At 45.9% G+C, this 15,804-nt stretch overlaps 1 protein-coding gene across 1 annotated transcript in view; it reads left to right on the top strand.

Moving 5' to 3' along the window:
• The window catches only part of SYNGR3 (synaptogyrin 3), a 40,657-nt gene extending 25,823 nt beyond the window's left edge, over window positions 1-14,834 (top strand). Inside the window, exons 2-4 of the mRNA XM_035130699.2 lie at window positions 733-970; window positions 3,390-3,532; window positions 7,705-14,834. Of these exons, the coding sequence (XP_034986590.1) occupies window positions 733-970; window positions 3,390-3,532; window positions 7,705-7,914 (591 nt within the window). The 3' untranslated portion in view covers window positions 7,915-14,834. The remainder of the gene's footprint in view (window positions 1-732; window positions 971-3,389; window positions 3,533-7,704) is intronic.
• The last annotated feature ends 970 nt before the right edge of the window (window positions 14,835-15,804 follow it).

Genomic DNA, 15,804 nt, shown 5'->3' with positions numbered 1-15,804 from the left:
CTCTTCTGGTGTTCTCATGAACATCATGCACACCAGTGATTTGCACCACGGTTGCATGCACACTGCGGCCTCTTTGCTCTCTATAGTTTCCCATCCTCCTCTTCCTTCCTGCCAACAACTTTAAGTCACTCCTGTCCTCAGGGCCTGTGTGTTTCCTCCCCCTAAACCCACCTCCCATTTTTCTCTTTGGCCCTTTTTTCCTGAGGAACCTTGCTCAGTTCCTTGACTACCTACCCTTTAAGGCCCTTTTCCTACGCAGCTTTCAAGCACTCATTCTTCCACCCTACTGGAAAAGCATATCCCGCCCCTGCCGCTGCAGGCCTTGGGGGCTTTGGATGAAATAAACCAGACTTTTTGTTCTCATTGTCACAGAAGCTGCATTGTTTTGTAACTGTGTACTACTCAGAAGTTAGAATATTTGTGGCCATTCCGTGACACCGTGGCTGCTCGGCCAATGCAGGCCGAGAGCCGGAAAGCTGAATGGGGAAAGTACCGGAAATCAGAGGGCCCAAAGGAGAGGGGACAGGTGCAGCCCTCCAGAGAGGGTGTTCTGTGAACAGGGAACCACCACCAAGAAGTCCCTGTCATGGATCACACTCAGCAGCGTCACCAACAGGTCTCCCCTCCCAACTGTGGGGGCCTGAAATGGTTGATCTTGGGAGAGGTGAGCTTTCAGTTGAATATTGTTCCTCCTTTTCCTCCCCCACAACAAAATAATAATCCTCCGTTCAGGTTTTCTCCATCGTAGTCTTTGGCTCCATCATCAACGAGGGTTACGTCAACGATGGCAGCACTTCGGTGCTGCGCTGCGTCTACAACGCCAACGATGACGCCTGCAACTATGGAATCGCCATTGGCCTCATTGCCTTCTTCGCCTGCAGTTTCTTCTTGATAGTGGACCTCTACTTCCAGCAGATCAGCAGCGTGAAGGACAGGAAGCGTGTTGTCCTCTTTGACCTTGGCTTCTCAGGTAGGACTGTGGGGTGGCATTTGTTGAGGACAGTCTTCCCTAATCTGAGCCCCTCCTCCAGATGTCTTGGAGTACAACTCCCATCAGTCCCCACCCAACACAGCCATTTTGGACTCCGACTCCCATCAGTCCCCACCCAACACTGCCATTTTGGACTCCGACTCCCACCAGTCCCCACCCAACACGGCCATTTTGGATTGCATCTCCTATCAGCACTTGCCAGCCCAGTTGTTGATTGCTTATTATTATTATGGCTTATTACTTATTACTTGATTCCTTAATCCTTTATTTGATATATATCCCTCCTTGCTCCAAGGAGCTGAAAGCAGTGTACATTTTATACTTGCTTGCATGCAATTTTGCCTAAAACTCGCCTGCATGTTATCTTCTCTAAAATAAGCATTTTGACATGTGTTTTCCCCCAAGTATTTGACTCCTTGCGCACATCCCGTGGCTAGAGAACTGTATTGCAAAATTGGGAGAAGTGCAAATTTCATAGGGTACCTTTGTTTTGGTTCTCGCCTTGTTTCAGAAATTGCGAATTAGGTTGGCAGGTCTCTAAATAGTGATGCAAATCGAATTTCTCCCCAACTCTAGTTGTGGTCCGAAACATCTGGAGGGCACCAGCTTAGGGAAGCACAAGGCAAGTCAACACACCTGCCTCCCCCTCCCAAGATTCCCTTGCAGGGGCAGCTGCAGCCTGATTTTTAAGGTGCAGGTCCTTAAAAACTCCTCCTAACTGTGATGGCTTCACAGTGCTGAATCCACAGTACAGAGCCACTTGTAGTGAAGGTGGAGCATTCGCAGCCCGGTGCTCTTTAACTGACTCTGCTGTTCCTTAAATCAAGCTTAAGTGTCAGTGTTTCCAACAGAGCCGTCGCTTTGACAGCTAACTGCACCCAGGAGGGTGATGCTGTAACGTACAAGTAAGGTATTATGAAATGGCCATACGCTTATCACACCATGGACGTCTCCAGCAGAGTATTGTCTAATCTGTTTGGAAGCAGCTTCCCGGTGGCTCAGGGAGAAAGGGGCCACATTACTCACTAGGCATGGAGGAGTAGTTCAATTCAGTTCACATTTGAAGTGCTGTGAAACACTTGTTCCGCATTCGTAAGAAATCCATCTTTTAGAGTGAGGTAACACCCGAACTTTGGAACTCTCTGCCTATTGTCATTAAGCAAGGGCCTTCGTTATACTCTTCTTGCTAAAAACATTTTTGTTTCAGCAAGCCCATCCAGGTATATAGAAGGTTGGCAAGTGTTTTTAGTTGGTTTTAGCTTAGTGCTTTTTGAATGCTTTCAATAGTTGTTTTTCTTTATTTCACTTACAATTACATTGTTCTTTTCATAAACCACTTCAATGTCTTTTTTTAAAAAACAACAACCAATCGAGCACTATGTAAGTTTTAGGAAATAAATAAAAAGACAAGCCTACCTAACTAGAAGCCCAGCCATCCTTTGAAATTCATACTTCTCCAATTTTTGCAGTGCAGTTCTCCTGCTAAGCATTGTGTACAAAAGTGCTTGTACTAGGTAGGGGAAAGTGTGCCTGAAAATGCATATATTAGAACAGATAACATGCAGAAATGCATTATACTAGGAAACGTTGTCATGCAAACAAGTGGGTTTTAGGGGAAATCACACATAAACAGGTGTATATTAGGATACTTAAATGCTGGGGGACTTCAGGGGAAACTGCAAATGGATATGGAAATGTGAAGAATTGAAGTTAAGGCTGGAAAATTGAGAAACTGAAAATGACAGATTTGCGCCTTCCTAGCGCTGCCGTCTGATCCTTTCACAGGAGATGGCCAGGATTGGAGCAGCACATCCAGCATGCATTACCACTGTGCTTTAGCCAACTTATTTTTCCTCGGGGAGCTCCTATGCCTTTTACAAATTGCATAACTTCCACACTGTGGAAAGCTCCTTGCCCTGCAGCTGTTAATTGCAATAGTTTATTATTTTTATGTCATTCTGTGGTTGTGTACCCAGAGAAGTTTACAGCGTAAGGATACAGGCAGCATAACGGAATCATCAAAATGTGAATAAAAGGCACTGCGCTTGAAGACCCAGACAGGGATGATGAGAGCCTGGGGAGAGGTGTAATGGTTAAAGATGCCAAAACTGGGACTTGGGAGACCCGGTTCAAATCTCTGCTCAGCAGTGAAGCTCAACCCTGTCCTTGTCCCTCAGCCTTAGTTACTTACCTTACTTGGCTGTAGCTTACCTACCTCACAGGGTTGTTGTGAGGAAGGGAAGAACCACGTACACCACCAAAGGTGGATATACATAAACTATAATAATGCTTAACATTTGGCAAGGTTATGTGCCAATGGTGTATTGAGAACAGTGACTCTTGTTGCTCTGGTGGTACTGGGGTGACCTGATGTGTTATTTTACCCACCCCCCCCCAGGGTTCTGGTCCTTCCTGTGGTTTGTGGGCTTCTGCTTTCTGGCCAACCAGTGGCAGAGGACACCATGGAGCAAAGAGGCACACTACGCAGGTGATGCGGCCAGGGCAGCCATTGCCTTCTCGTTCTTCTCCATCATCTCCTGGGTAAGCTTTGATGTCCAGTGGTGACCCTGTGATGTGCGGAATAATTATAATTATATTTATACCCTTGGCTGGGCGGCTCCCAACAGAGGACTAAAAACAGAATAAAACTTCAAACATTAAAAACTTCCCTAAACAGGGCTGCCTTCAGATGTCTTCTAAAAGTCAGATAGTTGTTTATCTCCTTGACACCTGGGAGGGCGTTCCACAGGGCAGACGCCACTACCGAGAAGGCCCTCTGCCTGATTCCCTGTAACCTCACTTCTCTCAGTGAGGGAACCGCCAGAAGGCCCTCAGAGCTGGACCTCAGTGTCCGGGCTGAATGATGGAAGTGGAGATGCTCCTTCAGGTATACTAGGCCGAGGCTGTTTAGGGCAGGCATAGGCAAACTTGGCCCTCCAGTTGTTTTGGGACTACAACTCCCATCATCCCTAGCTAACAGGACCAGTGGTCAGGGATGATGGGAATTGTAGTCTCAAAACATCTGGAGGGACGGGTTTCCCTATGCCTGGTTTAGGGCTTTAAAAGTCAGTACCAACACTTTGAATTGTGCTTGGAAACGTACTGGGAGCCAATGTAGGTGTTTCAAGACCGGTGTAATACGGTCTCGGCGGCCACTCCCAGTCACCAGTTTGGTTCCCACATTCTGGATTTGTTGTGGTTTCAGGGTCACCTTCAAAGGTAGCCCCACTTAGAGCGCATTGCAGTAATCCAAGCAGGAGATAAGCAGAGCATGCACCACTCTGGCGAGACAGTCTGCGGGCAGGTAGGGTCTCAGCTGGCATACCAGATGGAGCTGGTAGACAGCTGCCCTGGACACAGAATTGACCTGCGCCTCCATGGACAGCTGTGAGTCCAAAATGACTCCCAGGCTGCACATCAGGTCTTTCAGGGGCACAGTTACCCCATTCAGGACGAGGGAGTTCCCCCCCCCCACCTGCTCGCCTCCTGTCTTCCAAAAACAGAATTTATGTCTTGTCAGGATTCAACCTCAATCTGTTAGACGCCATCCATCCTCCAGCTGCCTCCAGACACTCACACGGGACCTTCACCACCTTCACTGGTTGTGATTTGAAAGAGAGGTAGAGCTGGATATCATCTGCATACTGCATACCAGCCCAAACCCCCTGATGATCTCTCCCAGTGGCTTCATGTAGATGTTAAAAAGCATGGGGGAGAAGACGGAACCCCGAGGCACCCCACAAGTGAGAGCCCAGGGGTCTGAGCACTCATCTCCAACACCACTTTCTGGACATGGCCCAGGAGGAAGGAGTGGAACCACTGTATAACAGTGACCCCAGCTCCTCTAGATGGTCCAGAAGGATGTTATGGTCGATAGTATCAAAAGTCGCTGAGAGATCCAGCAGAACTAGGAAACAGGGCAGAATTAGGAAGGGCTCTGTGTGCTGCCCTGGACTGAAAGGGAGGGCCTACCTGGAAATGCTGTTGGGAACCGAACCTGTGACCTCCTGCTTTTCCAAACAGATGCTCTGCCGCAGAGTTAAGAATCATCCCTTGGAAATAAATCAAGACTCCAGTCCTCATGGTTCTGAATATAGGGTTGATTCAACTGGAATGTCGGGATCTACCTTGTATGATGTCAGAACATTGGTCCTTCTAGCTCAGTATTTAGATGCCTGCAATGACCAGCATCCGCTTTGCAGTCTCTGCCATTGGGGACTCTGCCGTTGAACTATGACATAGGAACACAGGAAGCTGCTTTATACTGGATCAGACTACTGGTCCATCTAGCGCAGGAATGCCCACAATGACTGGCAGCAGCTCTCTAGGGTTTCAGACCAGGAGTCTGTCCCAGCCCTGCCTGGAGATTGTGGGGACTGAATCATAGAATTGTAGAATTGGAAAGGGACCCTGAGGATCATCCAGTCCAACCCCTTGCAATGCAGGAATATGCAGCTGTCCCGTATGGAGATTGAACCTGCAACCTTGGCATTATTAGCACCACAACCAACTGAGCTATCCCGTGGGACCTTCTGCATGCAGTGCAAATGTTCATCTGCTGAGCTATAGCCAATCCCCTTAAATACACAGTGACAGAGGAAGCAGTTTTATGCTGAGTCAGAGCCTTCATCTGTCTAGCTCAGGATGGTCTGCAGCCCTTGACTGGCAGTGGCTGTCCAGGGAGTCAGGCAGGAGTTTCCCCCCAGCCCTGCTGAGTCAGAAAGTGCTCCAGTCCTGCTTGCAGGTTTCCCACTGAGGTATCTGGTTGGCCACTATAAGAACAAGATGCTGGACTAGATGGTCCATTGGCCCGATCCAGTTGCAAGATTTTCCTTACGTTCTTAGACTATTGGTCCATCTAGCTCAGTACTTCCCACACTGACTGGCCGCAGCTCTCTAGGGTTTCAGACCTGGGGATCCTACCCTCAGATCTGAGAATAGAACCTGGGACCTTCTGCATGCAAGGCCCTACTCACTAAACTATAGAACCTAGGAAGCCAGACTTTTGGCCCATCCAGCTCAATAGTGCCCACACTGACTGGCAGTGGCTCTTCAAGGTTTCAGGCTGGAAACATTCCCAGCCCTACCTGGAGATGCCAGGGGTTAAACTTGGGACCTTCTGCATGCAAAGCCGATTTTCTATCACTGAGCTATGCAAAATAGCCCCATGAACAGGCATAAGATTGTCCTTTTAACTGATCAGTAGAGGCTGGAGAAGCCCCAGAAGTCTCTGTCCTCCTCTATGTTGCAGCTCTTCAGGGATCCAAAGAAGGTGACCATCTCCCCCTCCCTCCATCAGCCAATCCTCTCTTCTCCAGGCCAAGCAGATATGGGTCACATCCATACCAGACATTCAAGCACCTTCAAAGTGAATGGCTTCCTATGTCCTAAAATGTGCCGGATTCCACAGGAGGTGCCAAATGCGGTGCAGGAGTCCATGTTTTGATCTGATGTGGCATGTAGCCTTTCAAGATCCTCTTCCCGCTTTTGCCTGCCTTTTCAAGCCACTCCAAGGGGGTGTTGACAGTTAACAGCAAACGCTCTTGGATTTGTTCCCCTTTCATAATGTCAGGAGCTACGTTACTAAGGGAGATGTTGACAGAATGCTCTGATCTGAAAGGAAGCATTGCAGCATTTGTGTCTCGCACGGTTTGCGTTTTAAACATGCATCCTTTCAAAAAGAAAAAAGAGGAGAGAGAACCTTTGGCCTTCCATATGTTGCTGAGCTACAACTCCCATCATCTCTGACCGTTGGTCATACCAACTAGGGCTGATGGGACTTGTCGTAGTTGGCTATGCTTTGCCTCCATTTTCAGAGGCAGTCACTGTGAGATCACAGAATGATGGACTAGGCGAGCCATTGGTCTGATCCAGCAGGCTCTTTAGGTCCTTATGTAGTTTGGCGACATCCAGAGGGCCAAAGTTTCTTCACATCTGGCCCAAATGTTATGTCTGGGTTGGTTGGTTTTTAAGTTGAGAGAAGAGTCCAGCAAGGGAGGGCATGATGGAGGTAATGACCAGTTTTAATTGATGTTATATTACAAGTTTCTGGGATTTTGCTATTTAGGGAAGCTTTTAATGTTTAATAGATTTTTGTATTTTAATATTCTGTTGGAGGCTGCCCAGAGTGGCTAGGGAAACCCAGCCAGATGGGTGGGGTATAAATATATTATTATTATTAATAATTATTTTGTAGTCCACACTGCTCTATTTTAAATGAAAAGCGTGGTCTATAAATGTTTAAATAAATATATTGAGCCAACAGTCCCTTGCCTTTGAGAAAACTAACTCAGTGGTTCCCAAAGCGGGTGGTATCAGTGGGATTACTTAGGAGGCACTAAGAGGTAGGGGGGGACCAGAGGTGTAAAACAACAACTACTTGTATAAACAAGTTGTATACCACCGTTCATCCATAGATCTCACAGCGGTTCACAACATAAATGACTATCCGAGTTTGAAAAGCTGGTGTTGCTGGATCAAGTTTGTCAGATTTGCTGATTTAATGAAACTAAATAATATTAATTGGATTTTGAATAGACGTGTGCTTGTTACTGTTTTTGAACTTTATTGTTTCCTTATCTTCCTTAGTGGGTTGTGCAAACCACCAATCTGAACCTTTATTATTATTATTACGGGGTTGAGGGTTACTGGGGATGAGTTGAGGGAACATTTTGGAAGCTGCTGACGTAAACCTTTATCTTCCCCTGCAAAAGGTTGCCCTGGCCCTCAAGGCGCTCCAAAGATACCGGCTGGGAACCGACATGTCCCTGTTCGCCACGGACCAGTTCCCCACTGACCCCAGCGCAGCTTACCCAGGCTACCCCACCGGCAGCGGCGTGGAGAGCACGGAAACCTACCAGAGCCCCCCGTTCTCGGAGACCCTAGACACCAGTCCAAAGGGCTACCAGGTGCCGGCATACTGAAGGGCAGGAGGAAGTCCTCTCCCTCCCTCAAGGTTGTATAGCAAATGGGAACCCGACCCAGAGAAATGGGCCAACTTTCCCTTTCATGGTGCAGTATAGTCAACTGGTTGGTTGCAAGTGTATTCTAAAGTACCTTTTCTTTTTTAAAAAACAAACAAAAAATATTAATGTGGCAAGTTAACGTAACTGGGTTCAACTTACTCTTAGCTAATGGTGCAGTGAATTCTCTACAGTGGTATTGGTTCTTGTCTTACCTGTCTGAGGATATTTATTGAATTTTTTTATTAAAAAAACAGTGTTCGCTCTAAGCATGAAACGTTAGGTAGTTGCTACCAACTCCCATCTTTGTGAGCCGTCCCTGCGATCTTGGCTCATTGTGGCATTTTTTTCTGAATTCACACACAGAAGCTGGCAGTAGCCCAGCCTGTTAAGAGACGTCCCACTCCTTACACAGATAAGTAGATGCTTTATTTTGTGCTTCCAGGGCTTAATCCAGAAAATTGCTCCCACTGTCTTCATCCTAGGAACCTTCCAGATCATCCTCTCCTATTTCTTTTATTCCCTTGCTCTATAGCCCTAGAAAAAAGGTAGTTTTAAAGCAGCCTTCTTGCACCCCCAGTTGTTTTGGATTCCAACTCTCATAATCCCCAGCGGGAGCTGATGGGAGTTGGGAGTGTGTGTGTCCAAAACATCTGGAGGGAACCCAGTTGGGGAAGACTGTTTTTAAAAGGAATGTGCCAAATTTAAAACCAAAAATAATGGTTGTGTTGATTTCATTTGTGTGTGTTTGTTATGTACTTGGCATAGTTCCTGTGCTAAATGAGTGGGAAAAGCTTTGTGATTCTGGTACCACAGGTAGTTTTTTCTTTCTTTTCCAAACTGCTTTGATGCAAGAATCATTTTTGTACACCTTTTACACAAAAATTATTGCTCTGGGGTAAGGGTGGGGAAACACTCACACTGTCAGGCCATCAGCCTTTAAGAGTCTCCTAGCCGTGGGGAAATGTAGCATTCAGTAGCTGTTGTCTAAGAATAGGGCTTGCTAACTGCTAGGGTCCTCAGCATATCCTCATGAGGAGTGTGATCCAGCCCACCAATTCTGCCTCTGCCTCAGAGATGGGGGACACATTTCAAGCAGCCTGGAAAAAGATGGAAGCGGAAAGGAAGAAATAGGTCTGTCGAGGGAATAGCAGCAGGAGTAGAGGCTTCTTGGGACAGGCCATTTTCGACATGGTTGGCCTCAAGATGGCATCCATTAATTTGGTTTTTTTAAAAATAAAAATTACACCGCTCTCAGTATGCAGCCATTTTGGCAGCCCCTTCAGTACCAAAAATTATCCACGCTACCCCTTTTAAAATGGTTGTGTCTGGTAGAGGCCATTTTATTTTGAACACAAGAGTGGAATAACGTGCATCACAGTGTTTGTTGGGAATAGCTCCAGCCTTAATTCTGTAAAGAAAGTTTGGGCAAAAAGTTTCACTGTGGCAGACAAGAGAAAACGAAAAGACAGTTGAAAGTCAGAAACCAGAGAGAAAAGGCTAAATTGCCATGAAGATGTAGTAATGTTTAAGGGTTACAAAGAGAGTAGGCTTAAATGAAATTTAAACTATGAGAAGATGGGTAAGTGAACTGAAATATAATGATGCTGCCTTTTAAAGTGATTTCAGCAGCAAGATGTAAATTATTTTATATTAAGGCGGATCCCGATAATCTGCCATTCTCATTCAGCTGTAACTCTGGAGAAATCTCTGAAATCCCACCATGAAGATAGGGCCCCAATCCAGTAAGAGAGAGCTGCATGTGCAAGGAAGCTTTCGTGGACCTATGCCCTTAACAGTTTGATACACAATATTTCCGTGGAGGTGGCCAAATTGGCTGGAACTAAGAGTGTCCCATTTCGTCTTTCAGATTTTACAATGGAAGGCCATCAGTCTTGTGGACAAAGACCTATATAGGGTTTACACTGATACAGAGAATGGTATTAATACAGGGTACACATAGAACTGTAGCAATATTTTCCTTAGAGAGAACACTGGCATTTTAGCAGTATACAAAATTGTGTCTAAATATTTTTTCGGGGGGAGGGAGGGCCGACAAACCCACACATACATACATACACACACACACACACACACACACACACAAACAGGAAGTCACAAAAGTATAATACATTTAAATGTTTCTTTAAATCGATTGTATATGTGAAATAAATGTCTGTTCAGTAAAGTGTATTTTTTCTAACTATAAAGAAATTCATTCAGAGTATCCTTGTATTAATTGTAAAGAGAAAGAAAGAGATTACGTTCTGTCTGACTAGTAGAACTGCCTTGGTCAGTAGTGTTAATGTGTTATATATTACAATTTTGAATGTATGAACCTCAATGCCTACATCTGCATTCTCTTCCTTTCCAACCCATTCTTAACCTCCCCACGATTAGCACTGCGGTTTATACAAAGCTGTGTCATTCAGACAGGACTAAGGACAAGTGCAAGAGACTTTGGGGCCATTGATGGAAAATCCAAAATACTCCCCCCACCCCGCCTTCTCCTGTATTTGGGAAGCTCTGGGTAAGATACAGGCTCAGCATCACCATGGAGTCGATTATTCAGAAACCTTAATTCCCATTGCCCATTCTAGTCTGGCTGACTTGTAGGACGCCAGGTTGGAGAAGGCCAACGTAAGGCCCTAACCACTGTCATGCTGGGGCTGATGAGGGTTGGAGTCTCCAGGGCCACTACTTCCACAACTCTGCTTTAGGTTAAAGACAAATGCCTACCTTCTAAACCCAGCACATAGTTAAACTATAGAACTTCCTTCCAAAGGAGGCAGTGATGGCCACCCACCAACTTGGATGGCTTTAAAAAGGATTGGACAATTTCAAGGAGGAGAGGGCTATCACTCGTTACTAGCCACGATGGCTAAGCTCTGCCTTCATGGTTGGAGACAGCAATGCTTCTGAATGGCCGTTGCTTGAAACTAGGAGGGGAGAGCTGCTGCCGTTGTGCTCAGGTCCTGCTTGCAGGGTTGCCAGAAGAGGCATCTGGTTGGCTACTGTGAGAAGAGGCTGCAGAGTGCTGGACTAGATGGGCCATTGGCCTAATCCAGCAGGCTCTTCTGATGTTTGCATGTTCACCTGCATACTTTGGAAAAAGGTGTGCAGAAGTCGGCAGGATTAGTGAAGCTCAGGCTCCACCCGAAACCTGATTTGGGGTTCTCAGTTTGGAGTGGCAAAGGTACTTGCTGTTTGGTCCAACAGGAAGGACTCTTGAGGGGACTGGCATTTGGGGCAAATGTAGATAATCTACAAGCTTATCTTTTGGGGGGAGGAATAGATGAGCAGGAAAATAATAGATACCTGGCTAAAGTTATATATTGGCCAGTCAGTCCTTTTTTTATTGTGTGGGCTAACTATCCAAGCTGACAAGTAATAGATGAATGAGCTGATTTCACCTGCTTTTGCCAGGAAAAATATTGCTGGCAAGTTGTGGTTCTCCTTTGAATTCTTTTGCCACTATAATAGACGTATTCTCTCCCCACACCGTGATTGTAAAAAGGTGTAGCAACTACTTAAATTTATCCCCTGAATGCAAATGGTGGTTCTCTTGTAACTGTAGCTCTGTCTTCCTCAACCTGGATGTTTTGGGATGACACATTCCATTTGCACCAACCAGGACAGCCTCTGCTTTAAAGGCAGTGCTAAGGTAGATGATGCGATAGGCAAACCTGTTGATACCTTGCAGAAGACCAGGTGGCATGCATGCATCTATCTATCGCTGGTGCCCAAGGCCAGCACCCAAGTCGTCTTCCTGCCTGGTATTGTAAAGGGGAAATATTTGCCACAAGCCAGTAGAGAAAGCTGTGGGCCCCCTAAATGGGTGGTGAAAATGGCATCCACTTGGTGAATTGGTTAGCAAGGATCTGTCAAATCAAGGTGAGGCTCAAAAACTGCACATCCAGAAATAACTTGCTTTGAGAAAAGGCAGGGAGCTGACTAGTTAGGTGTGATTGGGATTCGCTATCCCTGTCTTTCAAATTATCATGCTGAACCTTTGTGTAGGTTTGCCAAGTTAAGTAAACCAGCCAATGAGACTTTGGCCTGTTGCCACCACTCTGCAATTAAAGCAAAAAGCCGCTGCCAGAGGCGTTAAAAGCATTCCCTCCCCGTTTCCATGTGCTGCTATCAGCACTCAGCCAATGTTTTGCGACTCGAGCCATGTAACAGCGATTTGTCAGAGGAACTGTGTACACAGAGCTCTAACCAAAATACATTCTTGCAGATTACATGGTAGATAATGAGTAGGAGTTGTTAAGTTGTCCTGCTAGTTCCCCCTGCCCCATTCGTGCTTTTCTTGAGATCAGTGCTCAAGTGTTTAATCTCCCATCCATCTTTCTGCCAACATTCTGGAAGAGACCATTAACCCATGGCTTAAAGTGTGTGTGTGAGGGGCACTTTCGCAAAGGTGTGTGGAGCTGGTCAAACCCCACCAGTCCTCGGCACCTGTGCTGCTTTTGTGATGCTCATCCAGGCATTCAAAATGTGTCAAAATAACTTTCTGGTGTGCCCAAAGGGGTTGGTTGCAATTTGGAAATGCCTGCCTTGCACTGCCATCGGTGCTGTTCGTGCACAACGGCTCCGAGTATAGAAAAGCTGCCTCATCTCAATGGGACCACAAACTCACATGACTGGAGTGAAGGTGCCACAGCTTGCTTATGGCACTCAGGGCAAATCACAGTTCAGAGTTTACCCTGCAGAGGAAATTGCCAGTAGCTTCCACCCAGCAGCAGCTAAAAGCCTTGACTAGAGCCATTGCGACAACCACCTGTTTAAAAAGCAGTCAGCATTATTTGTCAAACAAACACCTTGTGGTGAAAGCTGACTTTTGACACCCAGGGTGTGTTTTCAGGGCCCACCCTATTCCTGTGAACTGCCATTTCTTTTTAACTGTTGTTAATATGGAATTTTAAATTGTAACCCAGCACTGCTGGTGAAGCACAGGAAATACATTTAATGACATGCCAGCCCCACTGCACACAAAGAAAGCAGGCTTTGGAAACGGGTTCTATGCTTTATGGCACACGCCTGCTAAGTGCAATTGGAGGAAGGCAGGCTGATCTCATCCTCCTCTGAAATCCAGATTCTCAAACCCAGAGCGCTGGTTCTGACTGCTTCAAGCCCAATATGCAGTTGCTTCAGGCTAGAAGAGGCCCACATCAGTCTGCTGAAAGACCGCAATGTGGTGCTACCCACAGTTGATGGATTGACTGATTGCGTTTATAGCCTGCCTTTTTCTCCAAGGAGCTTGAGGTGGCATACATAGTTCTCCCTCTCCTCAATTAATCCCAAGAACCCTGAGAGGTAGGTTAGGTTGAGAGGCACTGCCCAAGGTCGCCCAGTGAACTGAGTAGCTGAGTGGATTTGAACCTTGGCCTCTCATGTCTTAGAGTGACAATCTAACCACTACACCACACTGGCTTTGCAGTCACCTGGTCAAGCATCCTGCAACCAGCATGCTGAGAGCAAAATAAGAGTAACTTGCCCCAAGTGTCTAATTACGCCAGGAGCAGAAAGTCGTCACGCTTGGTTGTGGCTGTAAAAAATCATTCTCACTTCTTCTAAACCATGCTTGTCGAGATAAGCGCAGCAACCTCCATCATATTCTTAAGGAAATGATCATGGTGTGGCCTGTGGGGCTGCCAGAAGCCTCTCGCACAGACACCCTTTCCCCTCCCATCTTCCCACGAGGAAACAACACCATCACCCAATCCTCCAAGTGCTACGCAGAATGGCAAAGACGATCACTTAATGTTTGCCAAGTCTTTATGCTGCAGGAGTAGAAACAGGTTAACTCTCACCAGGCTAACTCCAGCTACCTATAAGCTCTTTGCTCCTTTCCATTCCAATACAGAGCATCTTTATGAAAACCCCTTCGCCTCTTTTGACGTCCTGCAATATTCAGGCAGGGGAAACTCATTTTGCTCAAAGGTTCACTCATTTGCCTTTAATAGACTGTGTAGAGGCTACCACAGAGACAGAGAGAGAAAGAAAGCCTTTCAGGGTGAGCAAGACCCAAAAATACATTTTTAGTACAGAGAGAGAGAAAGAAGCCTCCCTTTCATTTTGCTGCAAGTATGCAGTTCGACCTCACATTGTTTTCATCGTTTTTAATAGGATATCAAACATACAGATACCTCCCTTCAAAAGCAGACTGCTTCAAACACACAACAAAAAGTTGCAGTTGTTAGTGGCCCAACGTACACTGTGGTAGAAAAGTGAACTGTGTGAAGATAGGGGCTTTCAATGTTTACAGTTCTATTTTTGTCTGTATATATAACAATAGATAGATATAACATTTTGGAAAGACAAAGCATCACTCTGTGACTGTGAGTGTGTTATTTTAATTGTCTGTATACCAACTGCAACTTATTTTTCAATAAACATTTAAAAAATGAACAGCTCGAGACCTCTTGACATTCTACTGGATCAAGTGTAAAGGGGGAAGGGAGAGAGAGACCTGTGGGTGACTGAAACTGCTAAAGGATGCTTATAAATAGCTGATGGAAATAGTAAGAATCTAAACCAGGCAGGGTGACACATGACAGACATTGGCTTTTTAAAGCCACCAACAGTTGAGAAGTTTTAAGCACAGCAGACCAGCTAGCAAAATCTATTGTGAGCTGGAAACTTATTTCTGAGTCTGAACCAGTTGTATGTTCAATTTCATACTACCGGTATTTCTGCACTTAAAATCATGCAGCTGTTCTTGACAATTGTCTTCCCCTCTTTTTCTGTTTTAATTTCACTCTTTCCAATGGGACTCAGGTGGGATGCCTGTGGTTGTCCTCAATAAGCCAGTGCCAACAGAACCGCTCTGGGGGAGAGCACTCTATCTGCTACATGGGGCCTCCCAAATCATCTTCTTGATGGGCACAATGAGCACAGACATACAGCTAGATGTATCAAAGGATCAGTGAGAACATTTGGTGAGCCATCCTGGTTTCATCCAAAAGGGGCCATAGGTTCCCCACATAACCAGGAGTCGTAACTCTGCAGGTTTCCCGTGTTTGTGGGAAGTGTGTGTATTTGTTTCCCGTGTTTGGTGGGGCCACAGGAAACATGACCCTGCCTTCCTTTCCAACATACCCTGTACATGTGGTGGAAAGGTCCAAAGTACCCTGCATTCTTAGTTTTAGCCAAGTAGTACTTAACAAAACCACCTCAAGATAAGCTTGGCTCAGTAATGCAGGACTTAACTTTGGGGCCATGCCTGGATGTCTAACAGTTAGGCAACTTTTTCTTAAAATTGTGGGAATGATCCAAGGTTTAGATCAGGTTTCCTCAAACTCGGCCCTCCAGATGTTTTTGGCCTACAACTCTCATGATCCCTAGCTAGCAGGACCAGTGGTCAGGGATGATGGGAATTGTAGTCTCAAAACATCTGGAGGGCAGAGTTTGAGGAAGCCTGGTTTAGGTTTCTTTCTCCCCTCTAAAGCAAACAAGGAGTTCTTATAACCCCCCATTTCAGCAGTGCTTGTGCAGAACTACTGCTAAATTGCGTCAAGCATTTTTTGATTCAAGAGGCAAGGTGGATTCAGTAAAGACATCCTGATATAAGATCTTTTAAACAGTAATTACTTGAAAATACTGAAGTGAAAGGCTGCTGACATCAAGCCTTGAGCAATTACGAGGTGGCAGATAAACTGGAAAAAAAATCTCAGTTTGGACAAGCAGCTCAGCTGGTGGTCCAATGGGGGTCTGGACTCTTCCATTTCATACCACAGGCTGGTGGAAATGGCATGACTGATTTGCAGCCTCTCCCACCCACAATGCAAAATATATGTTCCTGCAAACCTGGATTTGGGGGTGGGTTCTAAACTAGCTGTCCTCGTG

Source organism: Zootoca vivipara, chromosome 14, assembly GCF_963506605.1.
Source record: "Zootoca vivipara chromosome 14, rZooViv1.1, whole genome shotgun sequence".
Classification (NCBI taxonomy): Eukaryota; Metazoa; Chordata; class Lepidosauria; order Squamata; family Lacertidae; genus Zootoca; species Zootoca vivipara.
The sequence above is the reverse complement of the archived record's forward strand: the minus strand, read 5'-3'. Positions and strand labels throughout refer to the sequence as shown.